The 21742-nt window shown below is 44.0% G+C and overlaps 1 protein-coding gene across 2 annotated transcripts in view; it reads right to left on the bottom strand.

The window, feature by feature from the left end:
• MAP6 (microtubule associated protein 6) overlaps positions 1 to 14435 on the bottom strand; it is an 80867-nt gene extending 66432 nt beyond the window's left edge. For both annotated transcript variants that reach the window (XM_003910432.5, XM_017948772.3), the window contains exon 1: positions 12789 to 14435. In XM_003910432.5, coding sequence (XP_003910481.1) covers positions 12789 to 13696 — 908 coding nt within the window. In that variant the 5' untranslated portion in view covers positions 13697 to 14435. The remainder of the gene's footprint in view (positions 1 to 12788) is intronic.
• Between the last annotated feature and the right edge of the window lie 7307 nt (positions 14436 to 21742).

The following is a 21742-nucleotide window of genomic DNA, read 5'->3' as shown; positions in this document are numbered from 1 at the left end:
GGACACTAAATTCTTCACAGGACATAAGGTCACCTCCCAGGACTCATACAACCATTCCTTCCAACAATCTTCCAATAGTGTTAACTAGCCACTGTTGTGCCCCTAGAGAACTCTGGCTCCCAATTTTCACTCTCACCAGGGCCTGCCTGGTACTTTTATATACAATACTTGCACATATATTATCTCCCTCAAAAGACAGCAATCTCCTGCAAACAGGGGTCATGTGCTCTTCACCTTGAATCTTCATAGCCTATAGTCCCAGCCTTGGCATGCTCTTAAGATGTTGCATTGAACTCTGAGTAAAAATAATATTAGGCCCACTGCATTATTATTATGGAATTAGGATCAAATAAATCCAACCTAATTCCCTGCTTTTATAGTATAAGCCTCTTTCTCAATGGACTAAAAGCCCTGAAGGATCGAAAGGATTTAGAAAGAAGATGGGAGGAGGGCAGGGGGGAAACTGTGAGCAAAATCCAGCAGTAGTTTGAATGTGGGGCTTGTGAGACCCAGTTTAGGCTGTGATTTGGTCAGAGCGCCTGCTGAGGCCCATATGATTTTAATGTGCAGCCAGGGCTGAGAACACCCAAGAAAAAGCATTGAGTGTGTGCAGGGAGCAGTGGGTAAAAAGACTGGAAGCATCAGATAGGTCAGATAATGGAAGGCACTGACTGCACGCCAAGGTGCCTGGGTCTTGCCCTGGAGGAGAAGGGAATCCATTGAGAGTTTAGGACAAGAAGAGGTGAAACAACCCACCCCTCCTCCACTGTAGAAACAAGGTTGGTGGATGGAGATGGTATGGGCTTAGCAGAGTTGGGGCCAGAAAGACAGCATAAAGGTTGAAGTTGGCAGCAGCCGTCCCAAGAATGGCATGTTAGACTAGGCGAACATGAGGGGACTTGGCAGGGGCCTGTTGGAGCTGCACAAGCAAGACACAGCTGTGGCTGGAATGAGGAGAATCAGATTCCTGAGCCAACTCAGCCACTGACTGTTTCTGTAACCTCAGTCCCCACACCTCCCTGAGTCTATTCTGCATCTTTAAAGATAGAGATGTTTACCTTAAAAGGTCATTAGGAAGTCTATAGAAAAAGATATGTTAAAGCAGATGGCACAGAGTAAACACTCAGCAGATGAGCCTGAAACTCAATTATGTCTCTGTTCTTTCTAATATTCTGCTCTTTTGCATTCTGCCTTGATCTACCTTCTGCCTAATTATTATGGTTTAATGGGGAACAATCCTTAAGGGCTAGGAGGCTTGCAAAAATGCACTGTGCACTCTAGGATATGCCACAATGTGGGTCACTGTTTCGAAGTCACTGCACAAAATGGACAGTGACCACAAGGGTACAGCTCAGTGGAGGAGGTACTGTTTCAGGGATGCACTTGTGGTGGGTTTTGTGGCTTGAGGCCTGGGCACAATTTTCCCACTAAAAGAGGTTACACCAGGCCTAATCCTGCAAAAGCCTCTTCATTCAGTTTGAAAACAAATACCCACTGACAGTGGACTATGCTAGGATAAGGGAAGGATAGCAAAGATAATAACGATGTGTATTATGTAATACACAGCAGTTCCTGTGTGTAATGTACAAGGCCAGCAGCACCAGAGGTGGGAGGCTGAGACCACAGTGAGGCCTATGCCCCTACTCTCTTTCGGACAGGAGAGGCAAGCACAGACACGAAGAGCTCATCCTTTTCTTACTCCTCCCACGTATACCAGAGATGTCGATGCTTGCTGGGCACTGACCTTAGCATTCTTTTCTTCTCACCCTCTCTGTCCCCTACCTACCCTAATATCTATGGGTTCGATTCTCACCAACAGGCTGATGTTGTCCTGATCTTTTCTGTTCTGGCCTTTCTCCTGAGCTTCAAGCTCTATCTCCATTTAGTTCTTTTGTATTTTGTTTCTTATTTTTTGTTGAGGTATAACATACAGAGAATAAAGTCCATAAGTCTCAATTGTTTGTGTGTATAAACCCATGTCACCACCACTCAGATCAAGATACAGAACATTTCCAACACCTCAGAAGGTTCTCCTGTGCTCCTTCTCAGCCAATTACCCACCTAAATCCCAGAGATTACCATTATTCCAACATCTATCACCATCAATTACTTTGCCTGTTTTTGAACTTCATATAAATGGAATCATTCAGTAAATACCCCTGTATCTGGGATCAATTTTGTTGTCCACTAGGAAGCTTTTGGTAATGTGTGGAGACACTTTTGACTGCCACAACTCAGGGTGGGGAGGGCTGGGAAATATTACTGGCGTGTAGTACATAGAAGCCAGGGATGCTGCTAGACATCCTACAATGCACAGGACAGGCCCACAACAAAGAATTATCTGGTCAATAATTGATAAACCCTGTGTATCAATCTCCTATAGCTATTGCAACAAATTACCACAAACGGAATGGCTTAAAGCAACGCAGATTTATCATCTCACAGTTCTGTAATACAGAAGTCCAAAATGGGTCTCATTGGAAGCTCTAGGAGAGAATACTTTCTTTGCCTTTGCCAGCTTCTAGAGGCGGCTTACATTCCTTGGCACATGTCCTTCCATGTTCAAAGCCAACAACCACCAGTCAAGTCTTTGTCACACTGCATCACCCTAATATTGACACTTCCGTCTTCCTCTTTCACTTATAAGGACTCTTGTGATTACACCGAGCCCAAGTGAAACCAGGCTATACTTCCCATTTCAAGGCCCATAACTTAATGACATCTGTAAAGTCCCTTTTGCCATGTAAGATAACATATTCACAAATTCCTAGAATTAGGATTTGGATATCTTTGTAGGGGAGATTATTCTGCCTTCCATACCCTGCTATATAATATTCTGCTGTATGAATATATCACAATTTATGTATCCTACTGTTGATGGACATTTGGGCTGTTTTAGTTCTTAGCTATTAATAATGCTGCTATAAACATTCTTATACACATCTTCTGTATTCATTTCTGTTAGGTAGATACTCAAGAATGGAATTTCTTGGTCATGGTAAATGTATGTTTAGCTTGAATAGATAACGCTAAACAGTTTTATAATGTGGCTGTATGAATTTACACCCTTAGCAGCAGTATGAGTTTCCATTTTCATTCTGTACTGAACATCTCCAAGTAGACCTTCCAAAGACACCCTTAACCCAACTTAGCAAACTGTGCTATCTATCTCAGTGTATACCATTTCCCCACCCCTCCGCCCCAGACATCCAAAACATGAATCCTGGAAACATCCTAGACTCTTCCCTCTCCCTTTCTGTCTACTTTTATTTAGCCATTATTATTTTATTCTTATCAGCACTTGCTTACATTCTATTCTTGATGGAGGTCTTTATCATCTCTACCTAGACTATAGTTTCTTCCCTGGACTCTATTCCCAGTCTATCTCTCCAGTCCATTCTTCCCACTGCTGTCAAAGTCACCTTTTCTAAAATCTAAAACTGAACCCTGATTCTCCTGTTGCTTATAAGACAAAGGAACTATCCCCAGCCTACCTCCCTCTTCTGTCCCTTGCCATTCTATCCTTATGCAATGATACTTCCAAGTTCTGCCCACACAGAACTGCTTCTAATTTCTCTTCTTGTACTTTTACTCAAATTAATCCATTCTCCCATTTACTGCCAACTCATCTTTCAAGACTCAGCATACTAGTCACCTTCTCTACTGAATTCTTTTCCAACAACCCTCAAATCAGGCAGACTTAACTCCTCTCTTCTCTGTGCTCCACCATGCCCTGCACAGACATTTTATCAGGGAATCTGTAACTTTTCAGCACACTTGTCTCTGTCCAATAAATATAAGACTCTTGAGAGCAGGGACCACTTTGTCATCCAGGGACTTGGTCCAGGATTTGACATAGTAGATACAAATAAACATTTACTGAATGAAAACTGAATGAAGAGAGTATATATTAATATGATATGGAGGAAGTGCTGAGTGTAGAGAAAGACAAGCGTAGACAAAGTCTGTGATTTCAACAGTCTTAAAACCTAAAGGGGCCGAGCACGGTGGCTCATGCCTGTAATCCCAGCACTTTGGGAGGCAGAGGTGGGTGGATCACCTGAGGTCAGGAGTTCAAGACCAGCCTGACCAACATGGTGAAACCCTATCTCTACTAAAAATACAAAAATTAGCCAGGCATGGGTGGTGCGTGCCTGTAGTCCCAGCTACTCAGGAGGCTGAGGCGGGAGAATCGCATGAACCCAGGAGGCAGAGGTTGCAGTGAGCCGAGATGGCGTCACTGTACTTCAGCCTGGGCGATAAGAGGAAGGGGGATCATAAGCTCTAACAGGGAAGTAACAGCATGGTTCCTGAAGAGTGACTGCAAAGATTTCAGGGAGAAAATGTATCTAAGGTTTCTAGCCTTCTGCCAGGCACATGCTAGGCACTAAATTAGCTACTATTAGTATTATTATTTCTGATGGTGAAACTAGACGTTTTTAGTTTGCTGGTTCAGGTCCATGTTGAAGTCATCTTCATTCAGCAGAGAATGAGAAGCTCACCTGTTTACATTAATACAGTTGACACAGTTTGTAAAGCCAAAGCAGCATTGTAGAGATAGCTCCTTAATCTTAATGAACATTTGTTGATTTATTTTAGTTTTATATTTGGGACATTGAATGATTCTTAGTGATTGTTGATTTTAGAACTATCACTGGCTTGACATTTTTTTAAAGTTCATATATGTGTTAGATGCAATCTTTCCCTATGAGAGCAACAAATAATTAATTGTATATATCTTATCTTCTTTGTGGGTTAGTCTTGGTCAGCTTTGTATTTCTGAGGGTTAATTGTACAAAGTTAACCAATGATCTAACAAAACGCCTCAGTAAAAATGTCCAAACAGACATCAAACACTGCTGAGTTTATATGAGGTTTCCATGACAAGTTTCTCTACTGGCTTTCTTCCTTCCTCACATCACTCCTCCTTCATCTTTTTCATGGACATCCCTTCTGCTGTCAGTACTCCAAATATGTGTATCCCCCATGGCTCCATTTTCTGTTGGTTAATTTTGTCTACTCCTTTTCCAAGGGTAATTTTGCCTCTTCCTATGACTTTCACAGGAAGTGAAACATCCACAAGCTGATTGCTTCCAAATCTATATTTACAGCCCAGGCCTCTCCCTAAGCTTTCAGATCCACTTACTCAACTGACCCTCAAACACCTCTTGTTAGATATCCCATAGACAATCCAAATTCTATATATTGAAAAGTACCTCAACTTTCACTTCGGACTTTTTTCTCCCTGTATATTCCCTGTTCCAGTGACTAGCATCACTACCAGTTACCAAAATCAGAAACACAAGGGTCACTCTGGGCCATATCCTCTTCTATGAATCTCGATTGGTCATTTAGATCTGTTGTTTTGTACCCATATTATCTTATAAATCTCCGATCTCTGGCCGGGCGCGGTGGCTCACGCCTGTAATCCCAACTCTTTGGGAGGCCGAGGTGGGTGGATTACGAGGTCAGGAGTTCGAGGCCAGCCAGGCCAAGATGGTGAAACCCCATCTCTACTAAAAATACAAAAATTAGCCAGGCACGGTGGCAGGTGCCTGTAGGCACGGTGGCAGGTGCCTGTAATCCCAGCTACTCGGGAGGCTGAGGCAGGAGAATTGCTTGAACCAGGGAGGCAGAGCTTGCAGTGAGCCAAGAATGTGCCACTGCACTCTAGCCTGGGTGACAGAGCAAGACTCCATCTCAAAAAAAAAAAAAAAAAAATCTCCAATCTCACAACCATGATTAAGGCTTTGTTATTTTCTCCAAATTATCTCAATAGCCTCCTTATTGGCCTCCCTTTCTCTAATCTCCCCAGGTCAGCCAGCCAGTGGGAGCTTTATAAAATTTGAATCAAACTATGTTGTCCCTCTGCTTAAAGTTTTTCAGTGACTCATTATTGTCTATAGAAGCAAATCCAAATTTCTTAGCCAGGAATACAAGGCTGTTGATAAGCTGACCTCTGCCTACCTCTCAGAGCACAAAAAGAAAGGGAATAATAAAAATAAGAGTAAAATTTACTGAATAAAGAGATGCTCAACAAAATCAAAAATTTATTCTTTGGAAAGACTGAAAAACAAAACAAATTTGAGCAAGACTAATCCTGAAAAAAAAAAAGCGAGAAACAAATAAATATTAGGTGTGAAAAAGGAGACATAACTACAGGTAAGTAGAGATTATTTTTAAATCACAAGATAATGCTATGATCAATTTTATGTCAATAAATTATAAAATTAGAAGACATGCACATTTTTCCAGAAAAAAATAAATTACCAAAATTGGCTCAGGAAGAAATATAATACCTGGATAAGTGAATCACTATTAAAGACATCGAATTGATAGTTTAAAAAAAAAAATCCATGAAAAAGACAACGGGTCCAGCAAGTTTTACAGGATAATTTTATCAGATATTTGAGGAGGAGTCTTTCTTATATAAGCTTTTTCAAATAACTAAAAAGGAGGGGAATCTATCCATCTGATTTTATAGGTATAACCTTGATCCCAACAGTACGTAAGACCAATATAAAAAAGGAAAAATTATAGGCCAATCTTATTTATGAATATATATGCAAACATTTCAGATAAAAAATAGCAAACCAAATTCAGCATAATAAAATATATTTCTGTCTAAGCGAGATTTATCCCAGAAATGCAGAGATTGTTCAATATGAGAAAAAAAATCTATTAACAGATTAAAAAAGAAAAATCACAGATCATCTCAGTTGATACTGAGCCTTCAATAAGAGAAAAAGCATTCAGTAAGATTCAATAGCCAAACTAATTTTTAGAAACCCCTAGCAAACTAAGAAAAATAGAAATTTCTTAATCTTATCTTATAAAAACATATAGCAAACCTCATACTTAATGATAAAACTTTAGAAACTTGCCAAATCCCATGACGAGGATGTTTGTTATCACCTACTATTTGAAACCACCCCAGATGTCCTAACCAACAGAGCAACACACACACAAAAAAACAAGATATGTAAATCTTGGAAAGGAAGATAATAAAGTGTTATTTGCTAAAAACATACATTATCTCCACAGACAATCCAGGAGTGTCTCCAATCAAAACTAATTAGAGAGTATGATAAGGTTCCTGAATACAAGATTAACATACAAAAATTAATGCATATGGGCAATAATAAATTAGAAAAGGTAATAAACTCTTCACAATAGGAACAATAATTAAAAGCTAGATCAGAAAAAAATAAAATAAGATAATGTGGTATTAGCTCAGACTGATAGAATAGAACAGAGAACTCAGACATAATATCTAAAGATATGTGACCCTTATGTGATAGAGGAGATATCATAAGTTAGTGGGGAAAAGTAAAGCTTTAAAAAAGGGTGTAAGGATAAATGACTTTCCATATAGGGAAAAATTCAATCCTTACCTCACTCTACTCATCAAGATAAAATCTAGTTAGATTATTAACAATTTAAATACAGAAATAAAACTTTAAAACAGTATATATGTGTATATATATGAGTATATATGTGTATGTGATTTTGTGGAGAAAATTACAAAATATAAGTGAAGAACATAAAAGACTTAAATAAATGGCAACCTTTGCCATGTTTGCATATGGGAAAACTCAATAGCTTAAAGATGGCAAATCTCTCCAAGTAATTTTTTCCCAAGTAAAGCCTGCATTCACCTGCATTAAAATTATCTAGCGTGCTTGCTAAAAATTACTTAGGCTCCATTTTAAGCCCATTGAATTAGTATATATGAGGATGTGGCCCAGGAATCTGCATTTCAGAAAGCTCTCTAGGTGATTCTTTTGTGTACTATATTTTGAGAACCATGCCTTATAAAAGTAGATCATAACGTGAGTTGCACATTAGAATCACTTGAGATAGTTTTTAAAAACTTGGTTGCCCAGGCTACACCCCAGACCAATGAAATCAGATTTTCTGGGCAAGGCCCCTATGCATCTTTTGAAAGTTCTCCACTGATTCCAATGTGTAGCCAAGGTTGAGGACCACTGCCCTAGGTGAAAGTCCACGTAGAGTCACGTCTGTAAAGTTTGCTGCCCTTCTCCATTTGAACATTTACTTTTAGTGCTAACCTGGTAGGATCTGTACTTTTTTTTTTTTTTTTTTTTTTTTGAGACGGACTCTCGCTCTGTCGCCCAGGCTGGAGTGCAGTGGCACGATCTTGGCTCACCGCAACCTCCGCCTTCCAGGTTCAAGCGATTCTCCTGCCTCAGCCTCCTGAGTAGCTGGGATTACAGGTGCACGCCACCATGCCCAGCTAATTTTTTGTATTTTTAGTAGAGATGGGGTTTCACCATGTTGGTCAGGCTTGTCTCGAACTCCTGACCTCATGATCTGCCCTCCCCCGCCCAGCCTCCCGAAGTGCTAGGATTACAGGCGTGAGTCACCGCGCCTGACCAGGATTTGGACTTTAACTTGATTGAGGAAGACACAATTTTCTTACATTAAAATTATGACTCATTTATTTTGTATCCCCAGCTCCTTATCTGGTACATGGCAGGGGTTTGGTGATCATTTTCTGAAAAAAATTCAACTAAATGAAATTGACTCTATCAATATGTAGATAAATAAAATTTTCACCAAGCCCTAAAAATTCCATTAGATTCAACAAATCTATATAGCACCTAGGCTGTGAGAGGTACAGAGTGAACAAAATACAGCCTTCTCTTCAGGTGTTCATGACCTGGTGGGGGAGACAGATATAGACAAAAGTATTTTACAATCAAGCAGACAATGATAAGAGTTCAGAAAGTAAAAAGGGAGTAGAAGAAAAATTCATTCAGAATGGGTGGATCTAGGAAGGCATCGCTGTAAATTCCGTATCCAAGATTGGCCTTGAGGCATTGCTGGGATTGACCCAAGAGGAAATTAGGGAAATGGGAAGTTGGGGAATGGGGCAGTTCTGCATAGCATAAAGTAAGTCAGATGGGCCTTCCTGTAACCTTCATGCAAGGCTGGAGGGCAGACATTAAAGACTTCTTTTCTTTCTAACTTCCTTGTTACTGCTCTTATTTTTCAAGTATTTCACCCTGGTTTATTAATTCTACCTCCTAGTGCCTCAGCTGGTTTCTTCTAGGAAAAGTTTCTCATTAGCATGTCTATAGGGAGCAGCTGCTACCCTATCTACCCCTATTATCTGATGGCCAGGGCAATGGGGTTGTCTGGGAGAGGAATTTTAATCACCTCCTTATGACTCATCTATTTTCTAATTGAGAACGTCAGGTCTAAAGTCACAAATGGCTTCCCAGTGAAATCCATCTTTAACATTAAAAATGGCAATAAAGACATGCTTCGGCTGGGCGCGGTGGCTCAAGCCTGTAATCCCAGCACTTTGGGAGGCCGAGACGGGCGGATCACGAGGTCAGGAGATCGAGACTATCCTGGCTAACATGCTGAAACCCTGTCTCTGCTAAAAAATACAAAAAACTAGCCAGGCGAGGTGGTGGGCGCCTGTAGTCCCAGCTACTCGGGAGGCTGAGGCAGGAGAATGGCGTGAACCCGGGAGGCGGAGCTTGCAGTGAGCTGAGATCTGGTCACTGCACTCCAGCCTGGGGCCTGGGCGACAGAGCGAGACTCCGGCTCAAAAAAAAAAGACATGCTTCTCAGTTTTATAACATCATCTATGTAAAATGAATGTATTAAAAATTAATCAAACTCATGTTTGTGAATAACCCTAAAGCTATCTTGGATACTACTTGAATGCAAAAATCTCAGGCTGATACGAATGGATTGGGAATTAGATGAGTTATTGAATAGGGAAGGTTTCTCAAAACCACAACGTCAGAGAGTATGTAATGTTATTTATGACTGTAAATTGTAAAGTAAAACAATGAGCACGCATATTATTCTGAATTTTGAATGTATATTTTACATGATGGACTGTATGTCCCTTTCTGTTTAAGCAGACTGTTCATATTGATGTCATGCGGCAGATGTCATTTGTAAAGTCCACGAGATGAACCAGTCACCATGGTGTAAACACACCATAATTTATGTAGAATGGCAGAAGAAAAGGGTTTGTAAATCAAATTATCATTGAAGTGGAGCACAGCTTGGCTTCTAAGGTGACATAAGGCCCATCTACAGTGGACATGGTACTTAAATTCAGAAGATATCCTAGAATCATAGCAAGGAAAAGAATGCGAGACAATAGGGAAGGAAAATCAATGTTCTAGATAAGCTTATAATTGCCAATGATTTTTTCTTTATTGTGTATTTAATGTACCGAATATCTTATTTCTTTATATCTACTTTTAATCAAAGTGAATTTCTCAATTATTTGTTCATTTTTATTCTGGAACAAAAAAACCATTAAATTTCACATCAAATTTGTCATGCACTTAAATTGTTCATTAAAGAAATTGATGTTTCTTAACAATAATCATTCCCTTAATATTTCAAAACCCTTCTGATTATATAGCAAAATAGTACTCCTGACCCCTAAGTCATAGGTATAATTAAATTTTACAAAAGACCTAAATTTAAAAATTTTTTTGAGGTGTTAAAAGATTTTTTTGACAGGTTAATAGAATTGATAAGTGCTAAAAATAATCATTCTCACCAGCGCCGAGGGCATAGCCTTCCCCCACCAAATCCAGTCATTTCCAATATGTGTGTAACGTGAAGCATGACATGCTTACTGCACAGTTAAGCTGTTGTTTTGAGGAAAAAGGCTATACGGAACAAAGTACAACCCCAAATCTGGAGTGCGTTATATCCAAAGGATGTGGTCATTCCTTGAGTGACAGGTCACTCATCCATAAACAAAGCAAGTCCTGCCAACTTGAAATCATAAACTGAACAGGATCACCCAAAGAGGCTTAAGAATCTGGAATCTCTCTTGATTGGCATTGACTATATGGTGGTGAGAAGAGACAGCTCCTGCTAGTGGGTAGTAAGGTTCCACCTGCCACAGGGTGCTAGAATGAGAGTGGGAAGATGAAGAGGCCAGGCCAGTAATCTATGATGTTGGGCCAGACGTGGGCTTCTCAGGGTAGGAAGATCAAGAAATGAAGTAGGGTCTTGAAGCAAGAAAGCCATAGCAGAACCAGAAAACTACATCCTGCCTTTGTTTTTTTATATCTCTTGTTTATTTCCCCTCTTTTCTTTTGCTCCCCGCTTGATAGCAGCATAAAAATATAGTGAACATTCTACCATCTCATGGCTATTCAAGGAAAAGGATGTATGTCCTTGTTTGACCAAGAGCTCAAAGGAAGTGCTGTACTCCTGGGTTCCCAGTGTGGCTGTCGTGACAGCAATAAACCAAGAGAGAGATGCCAAGTGGGAGGTGGAATTCAGGAAGATGAGAAATGCAGGGGTAGGAGTTGGGGGACAGATTTTCTCTTAATGTGAAGGATGTCTGGATATGCCATTCTTTCCTCAGCCTATGAGAGAGTATTGGTAATGTTCAGTGGAGAAGGACATTAGTCTAACATGAGGCTACATACAGAGTATTGGCAAAAGACTAACTCTCTAGTCCTCCCGCACCACACCCTCTTGCAGGAAGAAGGCAGCAGAAAGCTGTGACATTGATGAAGGACCCCATAAGCTGCATTTTGAACACCTCTAGCTCAATTACTATTCATACACATCTTCCTCGAGAAACCCCAAATGCAATGTTACATGTCCAGAGTCAACCGTGTTCTGTTAGCTAATTGTTGGTTGAAACGTAAGGGCAGAATTGAAAGCTAAGCCGTCAGAAGTATATACAGGATGGATGAAGGGCAAGAAGGCAGACTGGAATGGCTGAGGCTGTAGCAGAGGGAAAATTCCAGAAGGAAAGAGAGAGAAAGAGAGAAAGAGAAAGAGAAAGAGAGAGAGAGAGAGAGAGAGAGAGAGAGAGATTTTTCATGCTTGAAAGCATTCATCTGCAAGGAATTGAGTGAGATGGAGAAAGGGCTTTTTGATGGCAAGAGAATGAGAGACATCTGGAGAACATGTAGGGAAAGGAGAAAGAAGATGCCTCAATAGCAGAGAAGGCTGGAGGCATCTAGGATCATAAGGCATCACGTGGAAGGTAGGAATGGAATCAAGATGTACTAATTACGACTATGTGCTAGGCACAAGCTGTTCTCCTGAATCATCTCATTTAATCCTCACAATGTCCATCACAGTGCCTGGCATATAGTAGGCACTCAAAAATATGTTGAATATTTAATATTAATTAAATAAAAATAAAATATTTAATATCAAATCAATAAAAGTCACAGCTAGTAAGAAGTAGAAGGACAATGACTTCAAAGTTCCAGCAGTGGAAGGAGGAGGGTGATTTGTAAAGATCCTGTGGGTAATCTAGAAAAAGGTATGGTGCTTGGGTGTTGCCCAGAGACTGAGAGAGGGAGGAAAGAATGAAGGGCCAAGGGAACTGGGCTAGGGAGGAGGGCGAGAGGCCACTTGGAAAGAATTCTTCTTCTAGAAGAATGGGGACCCTGTCGGACGGCAAAGGGCAGCATCCAGGCTAACATAGCAGGTGAGCTGGGTGGGGGCAGGACGGAAGCACAGCCACTGCTGACATTGCAAAGGGTCTCTGTGGGCAGGCAGGGATCTGAGGTGGGCGAGATGGAGAAAACCGCTACAGCTGTAAAGTGAAAGAGCCAGGCAGGCTGAGATGGAAAATACTAACAGCTTGCGCACAGGACAGGGCAGAAGAGAAGGCTTCGACGGGAGGTGGCCTGGGAGGCGGCTGGGGAGAGGGTGTGGCCTGGGACTGGAGGCAGGCTGCACGCTAGGCCTGCGTTGGGGATCGTCTGCGCGGCGACTCCCCCGCGCTAGCAGCGGCCGCGTCTCACCTGTAGGAGCTGCTCACTGCACTTGCCACCTCCTCGCGGATTTGCCGGTTGAGGGCGTCCGCCGCGGCGCGCCCCCTGCCAACCTCGGGGCCGGTGGCCTGGACCTGGGTCTGGGCCGCAGGCAGCGGCGTCTGCTCGTGCCCCAGGCCCTCGGCGCGGCGCACCATCCAGGCAGGCCCGGCCTTCCTGCGCGTGTCGCGCTCGTCCGCTCCGGACGCCTTTCCGGCCGCCAGGCCGCCAGCTCCGCCCGGGGCCGCCTCCTGCTCCCGGGCCTCAGCGGCGGCCTGCACTGGCCAGCGCTCCTGGCTCTGCGGCCGGCGCTTGGGCGCCCCGAGGATGGGCGCCGACGCCTGGGAGGCCGCGGGGATATGCACTGGCTTGGGGATCCACGGGTGGTCTCCGCGGCGCGGCAGTGGCCAGGCGCGGAAGTCCTTCTGGTACTGGGTCTCGCGCTCGAAGGGCGCGTCGGAGGGCTGGTACTCGCTGCGCGGCCGGCAGCTGGGCTCGGGCCGCTGCACCTTCCAGGCGCGGTAGTCCTGCCGCATCACCGAGTCCGCGGGGCCGGAGGTGGAGCCGGAGCCCAAGCCCGGGCCCGGCCCGCCCCGGCCGGGGCCAGCCGCCGGCTCACGCTCACCGCTAGGCCCAGGCGCTGGCCCCGTTGCCCGGGCAACTGCATCCAACTCGCCCTGGGCTGGCTGCGTCTCTATGGCAACCGCGCGCGCCGAGGGGGGCGCGAGTGCAGGCTGCGCCTGCTGCTGCTGCGGCGGCGGTGGCTGCGGCGGGGCGCCCGGGTGCTCGGTGGCCTCAGAGTACTTGGTGAAAACCAGCGGCACCGCGATGTCCGCTTTGTCCAACTGGTTCCAGAAGCGGGCGATGCAGCAGGCCCTCGTGATGCACGGCCACGCCATGATGCTAGCTGAAAAGCCGGCCCCCTCTTTCTTCTTGAGGTTCTAAAGCAAGTCTCTAATCTTCCTTCAGCCTCCGATCCTGACCAGCCAATGTGGTTCCCACCGTTTTCTACCCCCGATCAGCCGGAGCTAGTTCGCCCTCCTCCCTCAGCGAGCACCCGGGGAGAGCTATCCTAAGAGAGTCTGTAGAGTCCCTCAATTACCGGTTGCAAACGCCTTTGGGAGCGCAGTCTGCTGCAGGCGCCGAAGGGCGAGAGGCACGGCGTTCCCGAGTCCCCGGCGAGGGTGTCTGGGACGCGCCCCTCCCTGCGGCTGCGGCGGCGCACAGACCTCGGTCGAGCGCGGCGACGTGAGGAGAGGTGGCTGCAGGCTTAAGCCATGGCGCAGAGGAGGGGCCGGGCGGTGTGGCCGCAGGGTTCGCGGACCGGGCTCGAGTCTCCTTCCTGCCGGCGTCCTAGTGCAGCCGGCCACCTAGCAGTACTGGGAGGCCATCACCTCCAGCGAAGACCGAGCATTGCTGCCTCCGCCGCTGCCCGCGAGGATGCCGCAGCCGCCGCCGCCACTGCCTCCTCTCCTGGGAAGCGACCCCACCCTTTTCTGCAGCTCTCGGTCTCTGCCGCTGCCCGTGAAAGATGCTGCAGCAGCTGCCGCCGCCGCCTCTGCCTCTGCTGCAGGAAAGCGGCCCCACCCTTTTACGCCGCTCAGCAGGGAGAAAAAAAAATCCAGGAACGATGCTGACTGAAAAAGTGCTGGGGGAAAAAAAAAACACCTGCTGTCGTCAGCTCGCGCTGCTGGGAGCTTGCCCTCTCTCCCCACCTCCCTCCGCACTGGCAGCTCCTCCCTCCTCTGCTCCCGGGCAACAGCAGAGTCTGGGGCCGTAGTGGGTTCAAGTCCCAAGCTCGTAAGGACTTTCTGTCCTTGGGCTTGTCGCTTCATCCCCAAGAGTCGGAGGCTCCTCTTTTGTAAAATAGGACCAATCGTTGGTGGAGGGGGAGCTATTAAATTTTAAAACATGGAGGAAACTCCTAGTGAAATGTCTGTCGCTGAATAGATGCTTTGAAAAGGGGAGCTGCTGGTATTGGTCAAAACCGGCGGGCTGTGTTTGAGCCCAGTTTGGTTGCCTCCTGGTTCAAGCACTTGCCAGTCTTATGCACGGGCCTTGCTCAGATGTGTGGGAATGGGAGCACCAGGGCTGGTGGTGCCCTGGCTGTTCCCTTCCTAGGGAATCTTTGCGAAGGTATCTTTTAGACTCTCCCAAGAACCACCCAGTCCCTGTTCAGTTCAGGGGCCACACTGGGGCAGAGGTAGAGAAAAGGAAATTCTTGAAAGTGGCTTAATTGTGGAGGTTGGGGGTGGGTCGGAGCTGTGTCCTAGGAGAGGGCAGTGCCTGGCCTGCAGGGGCCATCTGGCACGTTCTCACTCTTCGCGGTTGCTCTTCTTCTATCTTTAAAACAGAAGAGATTTTGGAGTTGGAAACCTGGTTTGGCTCTGCTACTCTCTGTGTCACTTGGGCAAGTTAAGTCATCCCTGGGCTTCAGTCTCCTCATCTGTAGAATGGAGGAAATACTAGCTGCCTCAAAAATGGTTTAGTGGGCCGGGCGTCGTGGCTCACGCTGTAATCCCAGCACTTTGGGAGGCTGAGGCGGGTGGATCACCTGAGGTCGGGAATTCAAGACCCTGTCTGTTCTAAAAATATAAAAATTACCTGGGCGTGGTGCTGCGTGCCTGTAATCCTAGCTACTCAGGAGGCTGAGGCAGGAGAATCGCTTGAACCTGGGAGGTGGAGGTTGCAGTGATCCGAGACAGTGCCATTGCACTCCAGCCTGGGTGACAAAAGCAAAACTCCATCTCAAAAAAAATAAAAAATAAAAAATAAAAAAATAAAAAATAAAAAATAAAAAAAAGAAAAGAAAAGAAAAGAAAAGTGGTTTTGTGAGGATAGTTAACGACCCAGGGCAGAAGCTTTGAGTCAAATCTAATCTGCAGGGATTCATGGCTTTTGTAGCTCTTAACTCTATGGCAATGGGCAAATCACTACAATCTTCTGACCTTCAGTTTCATCTATGAATGGGGGTACCAATACTGAACTTGCAAGGTTGTTCTGAGAATTAAAATGAGATAATGCACTAAAAATGCTTGCCACAACATCTGGCATATGGCAATGGCTCAATAAATGGTAGCTATTAGTATCCAAAAGGCTCACCCAGAAGACCCATAAGTGGAGCATCCTAAGAAACCACTTGGACACCTTCTCCAAAAGATCTCTTGTTCCTCCAGGTAACTTTTGTTCTATCTTTGCTATCTCTCAATTTATGTCTCCTGCACTCTTCCACTAGCTACATCCACTGGACTTCAGCTCTTTTCCCCTACAATATAGGCAGAGTTTTCAGCATCAGTTAAGCTGGGAGCATTGGTGTTTCGGGGGGAGAAAGTCATGTATGTGTTTAGATTATAAATGGATTGCACAACACAGATTTTCTTTAACCCTAGAATCAAATAGGATGAGAAGACAGCTCTGATTAGTCAATTATCTGCTGAACTTCCTGCTACTTAGGTCTTTGCCTCTTGGTGATTTGATTTGAGTTCCGTAAATAAAATAATGCCTGGTGCTGTTTTCCAGTCATTAGGAGATACATTTTTTAAAGAACATAATCTGGTGGTACATTTCCTCCCTTCACCCCTGCAGAACTCCCTGGGATTTGGCTGATGCATTTCCAATAATGATTTCCAAAGGTTTAGAAAAGGCTGAAAATTGGAGGGAGGATGTCTACTCTGAGAATCACTGATAGTTTATCCTTCTTTGATTTAGCAAGTCTAGTCTCCTGATGCCTACTTTGTGCCTTGAGGACTATAGGATACATATGGATTCTAGCTCTGGAGGAGCCCTCACTTGAAGGAATGTGTTATTGGAGAACTGAGAGACAGACATATAAGTAAATAATTATCAAAGAGTATGGTCAACCTAACAGAGGTTAATACTGGTGCTGAATGAATGACTAGTAAGAGATGAGTAGGAGTTCTCCCAGCATAAGAAGTGTAAGGAAAATTTTGTCATTAACATCACCCTCCACATTTATTTACTTGGATTTGAAAAACGCATTCAACCTCCCTGGACCATCCAGTGACCCTGTGGGATAGACAAGTCTAGCGGTCATCTATTATGTGGCTTATTTAGCATTCATTCTGGTGGTCACAGCACCTCATCATTTGACTTCTGAGGGCCGAGAGAGAGAAAGAGAGAGAGAGAGAGTATCACACATCAAAAACTTGAGGACTGTAAAGAGGGATGATTTTTGATATGGCATATTTAAAGAATCACAGATAAATACTAAGAACTACTTTCTTCTGATAAAGGTGAAAAACTTTGCATGGTAGCCAGCCTTTAAGAAGGCCCACAGTGACCCTAACTTCCCAATGTTCACAGCCTTGTGTAGTCCTCTGCCCTGAATCAAATAACTTAGAAATATGCATTTAAATTTCCGCCATGTCTTTTCATGGCTTGTTAGCTCATTTCTTTTTAGAGCTGGATAACATTTCATTATCTGGATGTATCACAGTTGATTTATCCATTCACCTACTGAAAGATATCTTGGTTGCTCCCAAGTTTTGGTAATTATGAATAAAGTCACTAGAAACATCCGTGTGTAGGTTTCTGTGGGGACATAAGCTTTCAACTCCTTTGGGTAAATACCAAGGAGTACAATTGCTAGATGACACAGTTAGATCATGCTTAGTTTAGTAACAAACTCCCCAATTGTCTTCCACAGTAGCTGTACCATTTTGTGCTCCTACCAGCAACAAATGAGAGTTCTCGTTGTCCCATATCCTCTCAGGTATTTGGTTTTATCATCAGTGTTTTGGACTTTTCACATTCTAACAGGTATATAGTAGTATCTCATTGTTTTAATTGGTCAATCTCTAGTAATATACAATGTTAAGCATCTTTTCATACGCTTATTTGCCATCAGTACATCTCTTTGGTGAGATGTATGTTCCAGTGTTTTGTCTATTAAATTTATTTTTATTTTTATTTTTTTGGAGATGGGGTCTTGCTCTGTCACCCAGGTGGGAGTGCACGATCATAGTTCACTATAGACTCGAGTTTCTGGGTTCAAGTGATTGTCCCACCTCAGCCGTCCAAGTAGCTGGGACTACAGTTGTGAGCCACTATGCCTACTTTTGTTCATTTTTTATCTGGGTTGTTCATTTTCTTACTGTTGAGTTTTACAAGTTGTTGTATATTTTGGATGATAGCTTGATACCCTTCATTCTAAGTCTTTTGCAAATATTTTCTCAGTCTGGTTTGTCTTTCCATTCTCTTCACAGTATCTTTTGAAGAACAGAAGTATTTAGTTTTAACAAAGTCCGATTCATAAATTCTTTCATAAAAGGGTCATGCCTTTGGTGTTGTAGCTAAAAAGTCATTACCATGGCTGTATGTGGTAGCTCATGCCTGTAATCCCAGCACTTTGGGAGGCTGAAACAGGAGGATCACTTGAGCCCAGGAGTTTGAGACTAGCCTGGGCAACATAGCAAGACCCCATCTCTCTAAAAAACACAATTTTTAAACTTAAGTAAATAGTTATCAGCAAATCCAAGACTATCTGTTTTCTCCTATGTTATCTTCTGAGAGTTTCATACCTTTATATTCTACATTAAGGTCTATGAGCCATTTCAAGTTAATTTTTGTGAAGGGTGTAAGGTCTGGGTCAAGATTCATTTTTTTTGCGTCTAGATTTCAGTTTTCTAGTCTCATTTGTTGAAAAGACTACCTCTGCTCCATTGTATTGCCTTTGCTCCTTTCTCAAACATCAGTTGACTATACAGATGCTTCTTGACTCATGATGGAGTTAAACTCATTGTAAATTGAAAATATTGTATGTGAAAAATGCATTTCTTTAACTTATCAAACATCATAGCTTAGCCTAACCTACCTTAAACATGCTCAGAACACTTTCATTAGCCTATGGTTAGGCAAAATTATTTTTTTAAAAAAGTCCATTTCATAGAATGAAGTCTTGAGTATCTCTTTTAATTTGTTGAATAGTGTATTGAAAGTGAAAAACTGAATGTTTGTACAGCAATCTCCCTTTATCTGTGCTTTTGCTTTCTGTGGTTTCTATACCCACAGTATAGTACAATAAGATGTTTTGAGAGAGGGGGAAAAAGAGAGAGAGAGACCATATTCATATAACTTTTATTATAGTATATTGTTACAATTGTTCTATTTTATTATTATTGTTGTTTATCTCTTACTGTGCCTAATTTATAAATTAAACTTTATTATAGACATATATGTATATGAAAAAACAGAGTATATATAGGGTTTTACTAGCCTTGGTTTCAGGTAACCACTGGAGGTCTTGGAATGTCTTCCCTGCAGATAAAGGGAGACTGCTATATACTACTAATGCGTGTCAGTTTTGCATCATCACAAAATTTAAAAATCATAGATTGAACCATCATTAGTCAGGGACCCTCTGTATGCATGTGGGTCTATTTCTGGACTCTCTATTCTATTCCATTTATCTGTTTCTCTCTTTTTTCACTAATATCACAGTCTGTTGATCATTAAGCTTTATAATATGTCTTAAAGTCAAATACTATCAGTCCTCTTGTCATGGGATCCTTTGGGTGTGCTTCACCAGCTGCAAACCTCTGTGACCAGAGGCGCCTTCTGCCTAAGTATTGCTCACGCCACTGGGCTCATTCCACCCGCTTGGCCCTCTGAGCTCGAGCTACCGCCCGGATCCCACACCTGCCAAGGGCGAGCCAGGCGCAGAACAGCAAGGGGTGTGTGGCAAGTGAGCGTGGGGTCTGGTCACTGTGCACATCTGACTGTGGCTGGACCAGACGTATGGCATGCAGCTTCTACAGTGGGCACCTGCATCTGGACGAAGGGAGCATGGTGGCACCTGGAAGCTTGGAACTGCAGAGCCCCAAAGAGGGTGTCACAGCACTGGCTTGGGAAGCCCCTACGTCTGGGTTCCCTGAAGGCTGCAGCTCTTCTCTCCTTCTTGTCACCCGCAACGTGGCAAGCTGGGGGGTGTGTTTCAGCCCTGTTTGTGTTACAGCTCTTTCAGTCCCGTCATTCAGCAAGTCCCAAGTTCTTGTCCTGCCTCGTCCAGGAAGAATGAGGCATGTGGACAACTGGAGGGTGAGCAAGGCAGAGAGGGGCCTCATTGAGCAACAGAACAGCTCTCAGGAGACCTGCAGTCGGTAGCTCCTCTCTTCAGGAAGGTCTTCCCAAGTGTCCAGCTTTCAGCAAAGAGACCAGCAATGGATAGCTCCTTTCCACAGGCAGATCATCCTGACGAATGGAGGAGACCTGAAGTGGGCAGCTTATTCTCATAGCTGGTAGTCCTGAGGTCTGTCAGAGTCTGGCTAAGTCTGGGGATTTTTATAGGCTCAAAAGGGATGAAGTGCATACTGATTGGTCCACGGGTGGCCATGGGCGGCCCGGAAAAAGCACCACAAGGTCTCACTCTGGGAGGTGGATTCCTCCCGGAATTGGCAGCCCAGCTCCCAGGCTTCAGGCCATCCATGGCTTGAAGGTGGACTTTTACCGGGGACCCACCGCTTTCTGCCCAGGAGCCTATCTGCCTCCTGCTGCCATCAACATGCCCTCCAGGGTGCCCAGGCTATTCGTGCAGAGGGGCACCTGCAGGCCCGCACTGAGCTTCCCTTAGCCCCCTGCCTCCCTCCCATGCTGACTGGCATCCAAAGTCTGGAGGGGGCCAAGGCAACAGGGGGCTGGCATGTCAGCACTGTCCCAAGCGTGCACAGCACCTGAGCTCAGCCACAGCTTTGTTCCGCACTGAAGTAGGTGTGCTGGGAGATGGGAGAGGCCAGAAGGTGAGAGAAGGCACTTCCTTTTTGTTTTGTTTTGTTTGTTTTTTGTTTTGTTTGTTTTGTTTTGTTTTGAGACAGAGTCTCCCTCTGTCGCCCAGACTGATGTGCAGTGGCGCAATCTCGGCTCACTGCAACCTCCCCCTCCAGGGTTCAAGTGATTCTCTTGCCTCAGCCTCCCAAGTAGCTGGGATTACAGGCCTGCGTCACCACGCCTGGCTAACTTTTTATTTTTGGTAGAGACAGGGTTTCGCCATGCTGGCCAGGCTGCTATCCAGTTCTTATTTGTTGAATAGGGAATCCTTTCCCCATTGCTTGTTTTGGTCAGCTTTGGCAAAGATGAGATGGTTGTAGATATGCAGTTTTATTTCTGAGTTATCCATTCTGTTCCATTGTTCTGTGTGCCTGTTTTTCTGCAAGTACCATGCTTTTTTGTTACTGTAACCTTGTCATATAGTTTGAAGTCAGGTAGTGTGATGCCTCCAGCTTTGTTCTTTTTGCTTAGGATTGTCTTGGCTGTATGAGCTCTTTTTTGGTTCCTTGTGGTTTTTTAAATAGATTTTTCTAATTCTGTGAAGAATGTACATGGTAGTTTAATGGGAATGACATTGAATCTATATTGCTTTGGGCAGTATGGTCATTTTTGTGACATTGATTCTTCCTATTCATGAGCATGGAATGTTTTTCCATCTGTTTGTGTCCTCTCTGATTTCCTTGAGCAGTGGTTTGTAGTTCTTCTTGAAGAGGTTCTTCACTTTCCTTGTTAGCTGTATTCCTAGGTATTTTATTCTCTTTGTGGCAATTGTGAAAGGGAGTTCATTTATTATTTGGCTCTCTGCTTGTCTATTACTGGTGTATAGGAATGCTTGTGATTTCTGCACATTGATTTTGTATCTTGAAGTTTTTTTTTTTTTTGCTGAAGTTGGTTATCAGCTTAAGAAGCTTTTGGACTGAGTCCATGGGGTTTTCTAGATATAGGATCATGTCATCTGCAAACAAAGACAATTTGACTTCCTCTTTTCCTATTTGAATACCCTTTTTTCTTTCTCTGGCCTGATTGCCCTGGCCACAACTTCCAATATTATGTCGAATAAGAGTAGCGAGAGAGGACATCCTTGTCTTGTGCTGGTTTTCAGGGGAATGCTTCCAGCTTTTGCCCATTCAGTATGATATTGGCTGTGGGTTTGTTATAAATGG

Source organism: Papio anubis, chromosome 12 (assembly GCF_008728515.1).
Source record: "Papio anubis isolate 15944 chromosome 12, Panubis1.0, whole genome shotgun sequence".
Taxonomy (NCBI): Eukaryota; Metazoa; Chordata; class Mammalia; order Primates; family Cercopithecidae; genus Papio; species Papio anubis.
Note: the sequence above shows the minus strand (reverse complement) of the source record. Positions and strands in the feature narration are given on the sequence as shown.